Genomic DNA, 17,062 nt, shown 5'->3' on the forward strand with positions numbered 1-17,062 from the left:
GGAAAATCCTGGTAATTGGTACACTTGAATGGGATTATCCATCCAATAAAAAAATAGTTTTAAAGGGGCTTGTTGGGATCTTACCTGACAGTATTTTAGCTAGGTGGGTAACATTGGATTTGTCGGTGTTGGGGATACGGATGCATATATTAAGCCTTTACTTATTGTATAGTGGTCTGAACCCTTTTAAAACTATTTTTTTAATCAGCTGGACATCCTATTTAAGTTTTTAAAGGGAATCTGCCAACATTTTTTGCTGTTTAATCTGAGAGAAAACCTAAGCTAGAACTAAAATGAGCCTTTACCCTGCAGTAAATCGTAATAGTGCATATAAATAACACAGGGGAATTGCTTAACATTGTTTTTGATCAAAAAAGTATAAAATCCGTCCCACTGTGGCAAGGTAAACCCCGATCGGGAAGATCCTATCCTTTAGTATTAATACCTCACCTTGTGTCAGAAGACCTCAATGTAGATGGGGGTGTAGCAGGACTGTGGCCCAACTTTTCGGACACCTGCCCATGGGAAACTATATAAAAGCTGTATAAATGAAATGCCTAGCTCAAGGAAGGGAAGAGCAAGATACAAAAAATTAAAGCAATACCAAAGAAATGAGCCGGAGCATCAGTTGTTATACATGCATCGTGTAGGGGCATGTTCACACTATGGCCAATTAACAAAACCTAATTTAGAAACAAGCATATACCATGCATTAAGTAACTACATAGTACATATAAATAACATAGGATACTTAGTAAGCACTGTTTTTGATCAAAAAAGCATAAACCCCATCCCAGGTGACAAGGTGTACCCCATCAGGACAGTATTAATATCCCACCCTCTGATGATCTCACTATAGATGGCTGGTGAGGTGCACCAGGGCCAGCTTTTCGAATCCCATGTGTCACTTACTGTAGTCTTGATAAAATCACAGTTTTATCAGCAGGAGATTATCACTACAGGACTAGCAAACCTGTTGCTAGATAGTCCTATATACTCATGGGTTGTGTACAACCCCGCCCCCACCCCACCACAGAAAGCTTGCAATCTGTGGTGAAGGCGGGGTTATAAAGAGGTGTGGGCGGGGTTATACAGAGGTCAGTACATTTTCAGCAGATAAAACAGGGATTTTATCAACACTGCAGCAAGCAGCCAGTAAGTGATACATCACTGGAATCAGGGTCTCTGTACATCATGATGGAGTAGCAAAAACTTGGTAACAGATTCCCTTTACGTGAACTTTCTGTTGCTATTTTTCTTTTGTAGTGTTCACACTTGATGCTGATCGAGAGCACGCGAGACTCCATCTGCTTCACCCTAACGCACTACAAGAACAGCAAACAGCAGCACAATGTCCAGGTAGGTGACATCACTCAGCGGCCGTGCAGGAGCGGAGGCAGAATGCTATGTCTATGGAAAATCAGAGGAGTCTGACGCACATACAGGTGGAAAGATGATTAACTTTAGAAGCAAATCCATCATCAGGATACGCACCTTGTGTAACCCCTGCCCCAAAATCTGTATTTTCCATCAATAGTACAAGCAAAAATATCCCTCTGTCTGAACTCACCTGGCAAGACTCTTCCTTCTCTTCGTTCCCACTCTCTTGCAGTACATTACCAATATCTGTACATAGTGAGACAAGATCACAAGATCACTGAAGGATCAGGTTACAGCCGCTGCTTATGGAACGGGATGACAGGGAGAGAGTCATAGACTCAGATATTAGTGTTTCTGGTATGTTGCGTGTTATCTCGCCGGCCGGCTAGGGACTGGATAATGTCCCACGTACGTCTGTTCCTTTTCTTTGTGTGTGAGCGATAGGACGGGTTCATCTGGTCCCTCTGTGTCCTGGAGAACACATAACCACTAGTCTTCACCAACTGTGCAACTCATTTTAAGAACTATTGACATGTAAATACATGGGTAGACAAGTTGTACTTGACAAGGTACTGTCTATATACCTGGTTACAGATCTGTGTTAAGAGCATTAAAGTGATTGTCCAGTACATTAACGGCTTATGCTCAGGATAGGTCATCAATGTCTGATCGGCCGGGGTCCGAGAACCGGCATCTCCGCCGATCAGCTGTCCTCTGATAGTGGCCGAGTACTGCACTTGCATCTCCCATTCAAGTCCATAGGAGGCAGATGTGCCAAAGAGCGGAAAGGGAAGCCAGCAGTAGTCGTGTGTACAGCAGCTGTCAGGCCGCAGCGCAGCCGTTTGGTAACCCCTTGCGTCCCTGGCGCCACTCCACAGCAAGGATGCTCTTGCCACATTCCATTCTTCCACTGAGACAATAAATCAAATGGGTACTTTCAGATCGCATAATGCAGGCACCATTTCTGTCCCCGATGGGGTTCCCTCCAGAGTCCATTCCATCATTATATTTACCGGCTGACCTCTTTCCTGTCCCTGAGCTCTTTGGGATACTGCTAGGCCTCTCATTCTCTGTCTGACGTCACACTGCACTGGCCAATTCAAAAAGTCCTCTAGCCTCTCCTTGCCACCCACAGGGATTTAGCCTGCGCTATTGAAGGGGCTTATTCCGACAACACTCTTCCGCCCGTGCTTCAGGCCAGGACCTACTCTTCCCCTGTAAAAGCCGAGTGACCTTTGGTCTCACAGGGGAAATCATTGAATTTTCAATCCAGGAAAGACAGATGCCACCCCGATCGTCCGGACTAAACCCCTCTTCTGGGAACGCAGTTAAAACAGTCCTCTAATGAGCAGGACCCCACGCGTCCGGTGTCAAAAGTTTGACCCTTTAGGATCTTCTATAATCAAATGTTTTGGCCTTCTTGTCTTTCTCCAACTGGAGACTCTCCTGTCCTCTTTCTACAGCCTGCCCTATTTATACTCTGCCCCCTCCTTAACCCCTTACTTCCTAGAGGTGTCAGGGAAGAAGAAGCTGGCTCCCCTTGCTACCTAGTGACCATTTACCAAATAACACAGGACAGACTAATACGTTTGAGAAACCTTCTTGCGTGCTGGGCACTTCTGCAGGGGTGGCATAGCCTTGACCCCCCCCTTACATCTCAGTACCCAGCAGCGTCCTCCATCAGAAGACTGGGCAGCTCTGGAACGGAGCATTTCTGGCCACAGGCACCGAGAACAGCTGATCGGCGGGGGTACCAGGGGTCAGACCCCGGCTGATCAAATATTGTTGACCAATCCTAAGGATAGGCCATCAATGTTATAGTGGACAACCTCAAAAACTAACATTGCACAAGCCATTGACTGATGTCAGGTTTGGTGTCCAATTACACCTATTTGTGCCGTAATATTCCATTGATGGGTCATCTGTGGTAAGGTAAACTTAGCTACATCTGTATGTGTTTGAGATGAATATTTATGATGTAGGATGTAAGTCAGATAGTGGTCAGTGAAACTGATGGCGATAGATGTAAAGCATAGTGTGGTGGCTGTGCTACCATTCCTCTCCACTCCACTCCACTCCACTCCTCTCCTCTCCTCTCCATCCACTCCACTCCACTCCTCTCCACTCCACTCCACTCCACTCCTCCACTCCACTCCACTCCACTCCACTCCTCTCCTCTCCATTCCTCTCCACTCCACTCCACTCCACTCCACTCCACTCCCACAGGGAAGCCTCTTATGTCACCAGACTCTTGGATTCTTTGGCTTCGTCTCCCACAAACCTGTCTTTTTCTTTATATAAACAGGCTAAAACCGTGGAAGAGAAACGTCTATGGACACATCACATAAAGAAACTGATCCTGGAGAACCATCATGCCATTATTCCCCAAAAGGTAGGGCTGTTTTGAGTAGCTTTTTGTGTTATTTTTTGACATTTGTAAATCATAACACAACCATAGTGGAGAAGAATTTGTCAGGACACTCCACCATAATGGAGAGGAATCTGTCAGGACACTCCACCATAGCGGAGAAGAATCTGTCAGGACACTCCACCATAGTGGAGAAGAATCTGTCAGGACGCTCCACCATAGCGGAGAAGGATCTGTCAGGACACTCCACCATAGTGGAGAAGAATCTGTCAGGACGCTCCACCATAGCGGAGAAGAATCTGTCAGGACGCTCCACCATAGCGGAGAAGAATCTGTCAGGACGCTCCACCATAGTGGAGAAGGATCTGTCAGGACGCTCCACCATAGTGGAGAAGGATCTGTCAGGACGCTCCACCATAGTGGAGAAGGATCTGTCAGGACACTCCACCATAGTGGAGAAGGATCTGTCAGGACACTCCACCAGAGTGGAGAAGAATCTGTCAGGACACTCCACCATAGTGGAGAAGAATCTGTCAGGAGATGCCACCATAGTGTAGAAGAATCTGTCAGGACACTCCACCATAGTGGAGAAGAATCTGTCAGGACACTCCACCATAGTGGAGAAGAATCTGTCAGGACACTCCACCATAGTGGAGAAGAATCTGTCAGGACGCTCCACCATAGTGGAGAAGAATCTGTCAGGACACTCCACCATAGCGGAGAAGAATCTGTCAGGACACTCCACCATAGTGGAGAAGAATCTGTCAGGACACTCCACCATAGTGGAGAAGAATCTGTCAGGACGCTCCACCATAGTGGAGAAGAATCTGTCAGGACGCTCCACCATAGTGGAGAAGAATCTGTCAGGACGCTCCATCATAGTGGAGAAGAATCTGTCAGGACGCTCCACCATAGTGGAGAAGAATCTGTCAGGACGCTCCACCATAGTGGAGAAGAATCTGTCAGGACACTCCACCATAGTGGAGAAGAATCTGTCAGGACGCTCCACCATAGTGGAGAAGAATCTGTCAGGACGCTCCACCATAGCGGAGAAGAATCTGTCAGGACGCTCCACCATAGCGGAGAAGAATCTGTCAGGACACTCCACCATAGTGGAGAAGAATCTGTCAGGAGATGCCACCATAGTGTAGAAGAATCTGTCAGGACACTCCACCATAGTGGAGAAGAATCTGTCAGGACACTCCACCATAGTGGAGAAGAATCTGTCAGGACACTCCACCATAGTGGAGAAGAATCTGTCAGGACGCTCCACCATAGTGGAGAAGAATCTGTCAGGACACTCCACCATAGCGGAGAAGAATCTGTCAGGACACTCCACCATAGTGGAGAAGAATCTGTCAGGACACTCCACCATAGTGGAGAAGAATCTGTCAGGACGCTCCACCATAGTGGAGAAGAATCTGTCAGGACGCTCCACCATAGTGGAGAAGAATCTGTCAGGACGCTCCATCATAGTGGAGAAGAATCTGTCAGGACGCTCCACCATAGTGGAGAAGAATCTGTCAGGACGCTCCACCATAGTGGAGAAGAATCTGTCAGGACACTCCACCATAGTGGAGAAGAATCTGTCAGGACGCTCCACCATAGTGGAGAAGAATCTGTCAGGACGCTCCACCATAGCGGAGAAGAATCTGTCAGGACGCTCCACCATAGCGGAGAAGAATCTGTCAGGACACTCCACCATAGTGGAGAAGAATCTGTCAGGACACTCCACCATAGTGGAGAAGAATCTGTCAGGACGCTCCACCATAGTGGAGAAGAATCTGTCAGGACGCTCCACCATAGTGGAGAAGAATCTGTCAGGACACTCCACCATAGTGGAGAAGAATCTGTCAGGACACTCCACCATAGTGGAGAAGAATCTATCAGGCCGCTCCACTATAGCAGAGAAGAATCTGTCAGGACACTCCACCATAGTGGAGAAGGATCTGTCAGGCCGCTCCACCATAGCGGAGAAGGATCTGTCAGGCCGCTCCACTATAGCAGAGAAGAATCTGTCAGGAGATGCCACCATAGTGGAGAAGAATCTCTCAAGACACTCCACCATAGTGGAGAAGAATCTGTCAGGACGCTCCACCATAGTGGAGAAGAATCTGTCAGGCCGCTCCACCATAGTGGAGAAGAATCTGTCAGGACACTCCACCATAGTGGAGAAGAATCTGTCAGGCCGCTCCACCATAGTGGAGAAGAATCTGTCAGGACGCTCCACCATAGTGGAGAAGAATCTGTCAGGCCGCTCCACCATAGTGGAGAAGAATCTGTCAGGACACTCCACCATAGTGGAGAAGAATCTCTCAGGCCGCTCCACCATAGTGGAGAAGAATCTGTCAGGACACTCCACCATAGTGGAGAAGAATCTGTCAGGACACTCCACCATAGTGGAGAAGAATCTGTCAGGACACTCCACCATAGTGGAGAAGTATCTGTCAGGACGCTCCACCATAGCGGAGAAGAATCTGTCAGGACACTCCACCATAGCGGAGAAGAATCTGTCAGGACGCTCCACCATAGTGGAGAAGAATCTGTCAGGAGATGCCACCATAGTGGAGAAGAATCTGTCAGGCCGCTCCACCATAGCGGAGAAGAATCTGTCAGGACACTCCACCATAGTGGAGAAGGATCTGTCAGGCCGCTCCACCATAGCGGAGAAGAATCTGTCAGGCCGCTCCACTATAGCAGAGAAGAATCTGTCAGGAGATGCCACCATAGTGGAGAAGAATCTGTCAGGCCGCTCCACCATAGTGGAGAAGAATCTGTCAGCAGATTTTTGCTATCTAATCTGAAGACGGCAGGAGATAGAGGATGACACACAGAGTTCAGTGATGTTACCCTGGGTGCTGCTGTTTACTTACCGTTAAGGTTTTATCACCTGGGATCAATATTGCCATCCAAGATCCCCCCTCTCTGATTAGCACCTCTCTATTTATAGACATTGTACATAGAGGGCTTGGTGTGGGCAGGTTTACTTTGTGAGCTCTCTTGCATTGCTAAATCTAAAAACTCTGCCAGGACCGCTGCAGCCAGTAATCTAAGTGACACATTGTTGGATTTAGAGTCTCTTTGCCTACATCATGCTGCTCTCAGATCAGGCGGCAAAAACCTGCTGACAGATTCCCTTTAAATAGGTTGTGTGGGACTACGGTATTATTTGTGTGGTAGCTACATGCCTGTTGTGGCAAGCGCAGACGTCTGGTGGCACAGAGTAGTCACAGGCGGCTCTTGCCGGTGATTCCGCAGCTTCTTGTGATCTTGTATTATACCCACAGATGATGCGGTCAGGGCCGATGTGCGTCTGTGGACTTGATCCGGCTCCTCTCTTCCTATAGTCACTGTCCTCCTGCCCGTCTTCATGTGGATAGCGAGTCCTGTGTCATCCACACAGCGTCTCCCACTCATGAGCCTTGTAGAGACGTGCTCCTCTCTGCCATGCTGTGGGCACAGCACTGTACTGTAATGTGCATGCATTACAGACCAGAGGCGCCAGTCTGACCAGACCGAGCCGTCTGTAGGCATAATAAGAAGCGGCATCAAAGGTGGTGGCCCTACTTCATATTAGGAATATCTGGTGACCGCTACACAGAAATTGCCCTGATACTGCTGACCCCATCACTGCAGATTCCATGCCTACAAGGAGATGAGGGACCTGCAGTGACATCATGGCCACAGTAGTAGTAGTTCTAAGGCCATCTAGAGACCACTAACTGACTGTAAGAGAGAGCTTATATTAAATGAAAAGGGAGTGTTACCAGTATGAGACATGTAATGACTGACAGTCCACTCTCCTGATCTACATGTCTCACACTGGTAATGCCTCCAGAGCTTATTGTAAATGAAAGGAGGCATTACCAGTGTGAGACATGTAATGACTGACAATCCGCTCTCCTGATCTACATGTCTCACACTGGTAATGCCTCCAGAGCTTATTGTAAATGAAAGGAGGCATTACCAGTGTGAGACATGTAATGACTGACAGTCCGCTCTCCGGATCTACATGTCTCATACTGGTAATGCCTCCAGAGCTTATTGTAAATGAAAGGAGGCATTACTGGTGTGAGACATGTAATGACTGACAGTCTGCTCTCCTGATCTACATGTCTCACACTGGTAGTGCCTCTAGAGCTTATTGTAAATGAAAGGAGGCATTACCAGTGTCAGACATGTAATGACTGACAGTCCGCTCTACGGATCTACATGTCTCACACTGGTAGTGCCTCTAGAGCTTATTGTAAATGAAAGGAGGCATTACCAGTGTGAGACAAGTAATGACTGACAGTCCGCTTTCCAGATCTACATGTCTCACACTGGTAGTGCCTCCAGAGCTTATTGTAAATGAAAGGAGGCATTACCAGTGTGAGACATGTAATGACTGACAGTCCGCTCTACGGATCTACATGTCTCACACTGGTAGTGCCTCTAGAGCTTATTGTAAATGAAAGGAGGCATTACCAGTGTGAGACATGTAATGACTGACAGTCCGCTCTACGGATCTACATGTCTCACACTGGTAGTGCCTCTAGAGCTTATTGTAAATGAAAGGAGGCATTACCAGTGTGAGACATGTAATGACTGACAGTCCGCTCTACGGATCTACATGTCTCACACTGGTAGTGCCTCTAGAGCTTATTGTAAATGAAAGGAGGCATTACCAGTGTGAGACATGTAATGACTGACAGTCCGCTCTACGGATCTACATGTCTCACACTGGTAGTGCCTCTAGAGCTTATTGTAAATGAAAGGAGGCATTACCAGTGTGAGACATGTAATGACTGACAGTCCGCTCTACGGATCTACATGTCTCACACTGGTAGTGCCTCTAGAGCTTATTGTAAATGAAAGGAGGCATTACCAGTGTGAGACATGTAATGACTGACAGTCCGCTCTACGGATCTACATGTCTCACACTGGTAGTGCCTCTAGAGCTTATTGTAAATGAAAGGAGGCATTACCAGTGTGAGACATGTAATGACTGACAGTCCGCTCTACGGATCTACATGTCTCATACTGGTAGTGTCTCCAGAGCATATTGTAAATGAAAGGAGGCATTACCAGTATGAGACATGTAATGACTGACAGTCCGCTCTCCGGATCTACATGTCTCATACTGGTAATGCCTCCAGAGCTTATTGTAAATGAAAGGAGGCATTACCAGTGTGAGACATGTAATGACTGACAGTCCGCTCTCCGGATCTACATGTCTCATACTGGTAATGCCTCCAGAGCTTATTGTAAATGAAAGGAGGCATTACTGGTATGAGACATAATAAACCTTAACAATAATGTAGCGATGGTTACTGCCTCTTGTTCATTTTATGACTTTTGTCTTCATTATATTGTTTTGACTAGAATATTTATTTTCTTTTAGGCCAAAGAAGCGATTCTAGAGATGGACGCCATGTGTGAGTGTGACTATGGCTCTGCTGTCTGCATCACTGTGGTGTGGAGTAATGATGCCGGCAGTGTGTGCTAATTGTGGGCGTCTTCTGTCCCCAGATCCAGGACGGTATAGATACAGCCCAGAAAGAGTGAAGAAGGCCATGTCTGCCATTGATCCCATGGTCACCCATGTGCCAGGACGCCGGCAGTCCGGTAACATTTACACTACTATAGCCCTTGGCCTACAATCTATAGCCCTTTTGTTTCTTGCGCTTACTATAGTGATTAATGGAAGCATCAGAGGAAGTGGAACATTCGGCTGTTTCTTGACCTTCCTTTTCTATACAGAGTGTACCCGGCTGTTTAGTAATCCCTCAGCGGTTACAGACTCGCAGGCCATAAGTCACATACAAGTGATTTGCTAATCAGTTCCCTACTTTTTGTTAATGAGTAACTAATTATTGATCCTTTTTGGCATAGTCGTGAGTGTGTGCAGTGTACGCCATCGCCTCGCTGTGCCTCCTTCTCTGTGGAGCCCGCTGCTGATTGTGCGGTTTTATCTGCCTACTTCATACTCTTCACAAGTTGCTTTCAAGGGAATCTATTGCCCTTTTGCATTTTTTTACTTATTAATATGGGCATAGAAGTGAGATTAGCCATATGTGTATGCCTCCTGTATGATGGGTCGCTTGGCAAAAATCCTTTTATATCTTCCAGGCTATGGGGCGTGTGCTGCCCGGAAGATAAATGGCCTCTAGTCTTCATTATACAGGATTTCTCCTTCCTTCTCTTCAGAGTTCCTGTGCACAGCCAGAAATGCCACGCCTGTGCTTTCTCTTGTCTCTCCCCTGCTGTGTGAAGCAGCAGTGACTCCCCGGTGCCTGCGCATTCTGCCTGCTATCTCTCCCCTGCACTGTGAAGCAGCAGTGACTCCCGGCGCCTGCACATTCTGCCTGCTGTCTCTCCCCTGCACTGTGAAGCAGCTGTGACTCCCCGGTGCCTGCGCATTCTGCCTGCTGTCTCTCCCCTGCACTGTGAAGCAGCAGTGACTCCCCGGTGCCTGCGCATTCTGCCTGCTCTCTCTCCCCTGCACTGTGAAGCAGCAGTGACTCCCCGGTGCCTGCACATTCTGCCTACTGTCTCTCCCCTGCACTGTGAAGCAGCAGTGACTTCCCGGTGCCTGCACATTCTGCCTGCTATCTCTCCCCTGCACTGTGAAGCAGCAGTGACTCCCCGGTGCCTGCGCATTCTGCCTGCTATCTCTCCCCTGCACTGTGAAGCAGCAGTGACTTCCCGGTGCCTGCACATTCTGCCTGCTGTCTCTCCCCTGCACTGTGAAGCAGCAGTGACTTCCCGGTTCCTGCACATTCTGCCTGCTGTCTCTCCCCTGCACTGTGAAGCAGCAGTGACTCCCCGGTGCCTGCGCATTCTGCCTGCTATCTCTCCCCTGCACTGTGAAGCAGCAGTGACTTCCCGGTGCATGCACATTCTGCCTGCTGTCTCTCCCCTGCACTGTGAAGCAGCAGTGACTCCCCGGTGCCTGCACATTCTGCCTGCTGTCTCTCCCCTGCACTGTGAAGCAGCAGTGACTCCCCAGTGCCTGCACATTCTGTCTGCTATCTCTCCCCTGCACTGTGACTGCCCGGTGCCTGCGCATTCTGCCTGCTCTCTCTCCCCTGCACTGTGAAGCAGCAGTGACTCCCCGGTGCCTGCGCATTCTGCCTGCTATCTCTCCCCTGCACTGTGAAGCAGCAGTGACTTCCCGGTGCCTGCACATTCTGCCTGCTGTCTCTCCCCTGCACTGTGAAGCAGCAGTGACTCCCCGGTGCCTGCACATTCTGCCTGCTGTCTCTCCCCTGCACTGTGAAGCAGCAGTGACTCCCCAGTGCCTGCACATTCTGTCTGCTATCTCTCCCCTGCACTGTGACTGCCCGGTGCCTGCGCATTCTGCCTGCTCTCTCTCCCCTGCACTGTGAAGCAGCAGTGACTTCCCGGTGCCTGCGCATTCTGCCTGCTCTCTCTCCCCTGCACTGTGAAGCAGCAGTGACTTCCCGGTGCCTGCGCATTCTGCCTGCTGTCTCTTCCCTGCACTGTGACTCCCCGGTGCCTGCACATTCTGCCTGCTATCTCTCCCCTGCACTGTGAAGCAGCAGTGACTCCCGGTGCATGCGCATTCTGTCTGCTATCTCTCCCCTGCACTGTGAAGCAGCAGCGACTCCCTGGTGCCTGCACATTCTGCCTGCTACCTCTCCCCTGCACTGTGAAGCAGCAGAGACTCCCCGGTGCCTGCGCATTCTGCCTGCTGTCTCTCTTGCACTGTGAGGCAGCAGAGACTCCCTGGTGCCTGCACACAGCAAAAAAATTGAAACCTGTGCCCACAGAAGGGTGGAACAGTGCAGGGAGGGATGGCAGGAACAATGCGCCCGTGCAAAATTTATGGCCTTGGACTTGATATCACAGATTCACTAGGGAAGAGAAGGGGAGGAGGAATCCTGTATAATGAAGACCGGAGGCAGGTTTATCTTCCAGGCAGCACACGCCGCATAGCCCGGAAGATAGAAGATATAAAAGGACATTTTTGCCAAATGACCCATCATCCAGGAGGCATACAGGTATAGCAAATTTCACCTTGATGCCACCTGTATGCCCATATTGATAACTAAATAAAAGCAAAAGGGTGACAGATTCCCTTTAAACTGCTGCTCTAAGAATCCATTATAAAACACTACAGCGCAAATCTGTGAAGGATCAAATTACACCTGACGCTATAAACTATGGATAGAGGAGGACGAGACGCTGAAGAGAAACTAAAGCAGAAAGGCACGAAGAGAACGGCTAACATGTCTGGTGTAGGGAGAAACTGCCAACACATCTGGTGTAGAGAGAAACTGCCAACACATCTGGTGTAGGGAGAAACTGCCAACACATCTGGTGTAGGGAGAAACTGCCAACACATCTGGTGTAGAGAGAAACTGCCAACACATCTGGTGTAGGGAGAAACTGCCAACACATCTGGTGTAGAGAGAAACTGCCAACACATCTGGTGTAGGGAGAAACTGCCAACACATCTGGTGTAGAGAGAAACTGCCAACACATCTGGTATAGGGAGAAACTGCCAACACATCTGGTGTAGGGAGAAACTGCCAACACATCTGGTGAAGGGAGAAACTGCCAATTCATCTGGTGTAGGGAGAAACTGCCAACACATCTGGTGAAGGGAGAAACTGCCAACACATCTGGTGTAGGGAGAAACTGCCAACACATCTGGTGTAGGGAGAAACTGCCAACACATCTGGTGAAGGGAGAAACTGCCAACACATCTGGTGTAGGGAGAAACTGCCAACACATCTGGTGTAGGGAGAAACTGCCAACACATCTGGTGTAGGGAGAAACTGCCAACACATCTGGTGTAGAGAGAAACTGCCAACACATCTGGTGTAGGGAGAAACTGCCAACACATCTGGTGTAGGGAGAAACTGCCAACACATCTGGTGTAGAGAGAAACTGCCAACACATCTGGTGTAGGGAGAAAACTGCCAACACATCTGGTGTAGGGAGAAACTGACAACACATCTGGTGTAGGGAGAAACTGCCAACACATCTGGTGTAGGGAGAAACTGCCAACACATCTGGTGAAGGGAGAAACTGCCAACACATCTGGTGTAGGGAGAAACTGCCAACACATCTGGTGAAGGGAGAAACTGCCAACACATCTGGTGTAGGGAGAAACTGACAACACATCTGGTGTAGGGAGAAACTGCCAACACATCTGGTGTAGGGAGAAACTGCCAACACATCTGGTGTAGAGAGAAACTGCCAACACATCTGGTGTAGGGAGAAACTGACAACACATCTGGTGTAGGGAGAAACTGCCAACACATCTGGTGAAGGGAGAAACTGCCAACACATCTGGTGTAGGGAGAAACTGCCAACACATCTGGTGTAGGGAGAAACTGCCAACACATCTGGTGTAGGGAGAAACTGCCAACACATCTGGTGTAGGGAGAAACTGCCAACACATCTGGTGTAGAGAGAAACTGCCAACACATCTGGTGTAGGGAGAAACTGACAACACATCTGGTGTAGGGAGAAACTGCCAACACATCTGGTGTAGGGAGAAACTGCCAACACATCTGGTGTAGAGAGAAACTGACAACACATCTGGTGTAGGGAGAAACTGACAACACATCTGGTGTAGGGAGAAACTGCCAACACATCTGGTGTAGGGAGAAACTGACAACACATCTGGTGTAGAGAGAAACTGGAGAAACTGCCAACACATCTGGTGTAGGGAGAAACTGCCAACACATCTGGTGTAGAGAGAAACTGCCAACACATCTGGTGTAGGGAGAAACTGCCAACACATCTGGTGTAGGGAGAAACTGCCAACACATCTGGTGTAGAGAGAAACTGACAACACATCTGGTGTAGGGAGAAACTGCCAACACATCTGGTGTAGGGAGAAACCGCCAACACATCTGGTGTAGGGAGAAACCGCCAACACATCTGGTGTAGGGAGAAACCGCCAACACATCTGGTGTAGAGAGAAACTGCCAACACATCTGGTGTAGGGAGAAACCGACAACACATCTGGTGTAGGGAGAAACCGCCAACACATCTGGTGTAGGGAGAAACCGCCAACACATCTGGTGTAGAGAGAAACTGCCAACACATCTGGTGTAGGGAGAAACTGCCAACACATCTGGTGTAGGGAGAAACTGCCAACACATCTGGTGTAGAGAGAAACTGCCAACACATCTGGTGTAGGGAGAAACTGACAACACATCTGGTGAAGGGAGAAACTGCCAACGCATCTGGTGTAGAGAGAAACTGCCACATATGCTGGTGTAGGGAGAATCTGACAACACATCTGGTGTAGAGAGAAACTGCCAACACATCTGGTGTAGGGAGAAACTGACAACACATCTGGTGTAGGGAGAAACTGCCAACACATCTGGTGTAGAGAGAAACTGCCAACACATCTGGTGTAGGAAGAAACTGACAACACATCTGGTGTAGAGAGAAACTGACAACACATCTGGTGTAGGGAGAAACTGACAACACATCTGGTGTAGAGAGAAACTGACAACACATCTGGTGTAGGGAGAAACTGCCAACACATCTGGTGTAGAGAGAAACTGACAACACATCTGGTGTAGGGAGAAACTGACAACACATCTGGTGTAGGGAGAAACTGACAACACATCTGGTGTAGGGAGAAACTGACAACACATCTGGTGTAGAGAGAAACTGACAACACATCTGGTGTAGGGAGAAACTGACAACACATCTGGTGTAGAGAGAAACTGACAACACATCTGGTGTAGGGAGAAACTGACAACACATCTGGTGTAGGGAGAAACCGCCAACACATCTGGTGTAGGGAGAAACCGCCAACACATCTGGTGTAGGGAGAAAACTGCCAACACATCTGGTGTAGAGAGAAACTGACAACACATCTGGTGTAGGGAGAAACTGCCACATATGCTGGGTACAAGTCATTTAATGGCCAGGAATGTTTTTTCTGGCTTATACACACACACACACACACACACACACACACACACACACACACACACACACACACACACACACATGATGGCTTATTCTGTAAAGCTACCAGAGAGCATAATTACTAGAGGTGAGCAGATCGGTCAAATTGAGTGGATTTTTCTGGAAAATTTAATTTGCATCAGTTATTCTCCATGAATTGAGTGTTCCTTATTCTGCCCTCGCGTCTCTCCAGGCCCCAGATCATAAAAGTAGGATATAGAAAATAATAAATACATAAACTCCCCTCCGGGTTACCGCTCCGCACCTCCCCATCCTCCGTCCAGTCCTCGGCATCTTCTTATCTCGGCCGCTGAGCACTGATTTCTTGGGTCTCGTCATGCTAGGTCGGGAAGGTTGTTACATCGCGGCTTGCTCCGTGACATTGCACGCACATGCGCTAACGACTTTGGTTGATGTCCCAGCCTAGCTTGACGAGGCTCGGGGATTCATACCTTGCCGGCGGTGATAAAAAATGTGCCAATGGCCAGACGAGGGACAGTGGAGAGCAAAGGGGCAGGAATCATGAGCGTTAAGGTAGGTTATGAGTAGTGTTGAGCGGACCCGGATCTGAAAACTCCGGATCCGCACGGTTCGAGGTTCCGATCCGAGTCCGACCACTACCCGGGATTCATTCTCTCTCGATCTCTCTTTCGATCTCTCTCTCGATCTCTCTCTCGATCTCTCTCTCGATCTCTCTCTCGATCTCTCTCTCGATTTGGATTTCTTCGGCAACCCGATCCGGCTCCGTCGGACCTGGATTATCGCCTATCCGCTCAACTCTAGTTATGAGTATTTTTTTGCCTTTTTAATGATTTAGCAAAACGTTGTCCAGACAACCGCTAATTTCCTCCACTGGCACGGAAGTGAATTTGAAAAAATCCACAATTTGGTGAATATTAGATTTTTATAATATCCAATTCCACTCAAATATTCCCTCATCGTGAGCAGTTACACCGCAAGCAATCACAGGCTATATCAGCTTTATGCTGATTATAACAATCCCAATCTTGAGTCTCCTTATTCACGTACATTCAACAAAAGATACAAATAAAGCCAATTTTAATTCAAATATTTTAATATTTGGAGTCACGCTTAATTTAATGACGGGGTGAATATTTTTGTCTTTTTTAAACTTAAACCTTTTTATTTGCTCCTGCAGATGTATTAAAGCACGTGGATGAGAATGGTAAGATTACGTGCTCATGAATTAATTGTGTAAGAAAGGTTTCCGAAATATAATGTATGGAATGGGGATAATTAAGGAAGATTAGTGACACAGAAAAGACAAAAGGGACCAGCTTTTGCTTTTACTTTATTTGATGGTTGGTTGTTGCTTTTTTTTAATCCTCTATATTCTCCCATAGAGATGTGGTTTTTTTATTTAGAGCTAATTTTTATATATTTTTATGTATGTATGTGTAGCAGAGATTCAATTCATATCCTATGAACAAATGATTAAAAACAAACACTTCGTAAAAATGGGCAAAAATGCCAGGAAATTTCTTTAAAATATATCTTTATTAATAATAACAAAATCACCATCAAATATAAATCAAATAATGGGAATATTTTTGTACAGAAATAAGAGGTAAGCGAGAGGACAAACAGTCAGGGAATGGCGGGCACACGCGTTATACAAGCAAAGAACAATGTCCTGGGTAGAGAATATATATAAGAATACATGTAAGGTGCGGTATAGCAAATAAGGTAGTACACTAAATGGGCAAATCAATTGTGTATCGATACCGGCCACATCAGGGCTCAGAACGTTCCTCGAACCCCATATAGTATACTGACAATAGTAACACTGTGTCCGGACTCATTCCCATGCGCCTCTGGAGGTGGCAGGACACACAGGGGTTATACAGTTAAAGAGCAATGTCCTGGGTGAAAAAGTATATAAGGTGCTGTAGTACAAATGAGGTAGTCAACTATGTGAGGAAAGCAATATATCTGTATTTGCCAGATCAGGGCTCACAGTTTCCCTCTCACCGCATAAAGCATGCTGACAATAATTACCCATAATAACACTGTGTGCTGGCTCACTCCTGTGCCCCCAACGCACGTTTTGAAGATACTTCTTCGGAGAGGGAGCACTTCAGTTTTGTCAACACACTTCATAAAGTAAAGTTTTAGAGTAATTCTACCTGGGAACAGTTACATTTTAACATGTGTTTCTTTTCTTTTCTTTTTGCCTTTGAATGTACAGTGGGTTTGAAGGTAAGATATCTTTTACATTTTTTAAAGCCTGTCACTATTGTCTAAGGCCGCGTTCACACAATTTTGCTTTTTTTTTGTTGGCTGCAATTTTCTAAAAATACGTGCCTATATTTTGGGTAGCATTGGTACTATATTTATTTCCAACAC

The 17,062-nt window shown here is 47.5% G+C and overlaps 1 protein-coding gene across 1 annotated transcript in view; it reads left to right on the forward strand.

The window, feature by feature from the left end:
• Window positions 1–17,062, forward strand: part of PLEKHG3 (pleckstrin homology and RhoGEF domain containing G3) — a 98,273-nt gene that overhangs the window by 41,761 nt on the left and 39,450 nt on the right. Inside the window, exons 9-15 of the mRNA XM_075330879.1 lie at window positions 1,267–1,359; window positions 3,686–3,772; window positions 9,132–9,165; window positions 9,260–9,355; window positions 11,672–11,683; window positions 15,855–15,881; window positions 16,905–16,915. Coding sequence (XP_075186994.1) covers window positions 1,267–1,359; window positions 3,686–3,772; window positions 9,132–9,165; window positions 9,260–9,355; window positions 11,672–11,683; window positions 15,855–15,881; window positions 16,905–16,915 — 360 coding nt within the window. The remainder of the gene's footprint in view (window positions 1–1,266; window positions 1,360–3,685; window positions 3,773–9,131; window positions 9,166–9,259; window positions 9,356–11,671; window positions 11,684–15,854; window positions 15,882–16,904; window positions 16,916–17,062) is intronic.

Source organism: Anomaloglossus baeobatrachus, chromosome 12, assembly GCF_048569485.1.
Source record: "Anomaloglossus baeobatrachus isolate aAnoBae1 chromosome 12, aAnoBae1.hap1, whole genome shotgun sequence".
In the NCBI taxonomy this organism is placed as follows: Eukaryota; Metazoa; Chordata; class Amphibia; order Anura; family Aromobatidae; genus Anomaloglossus; species Anomaloglossus baeobatrachus.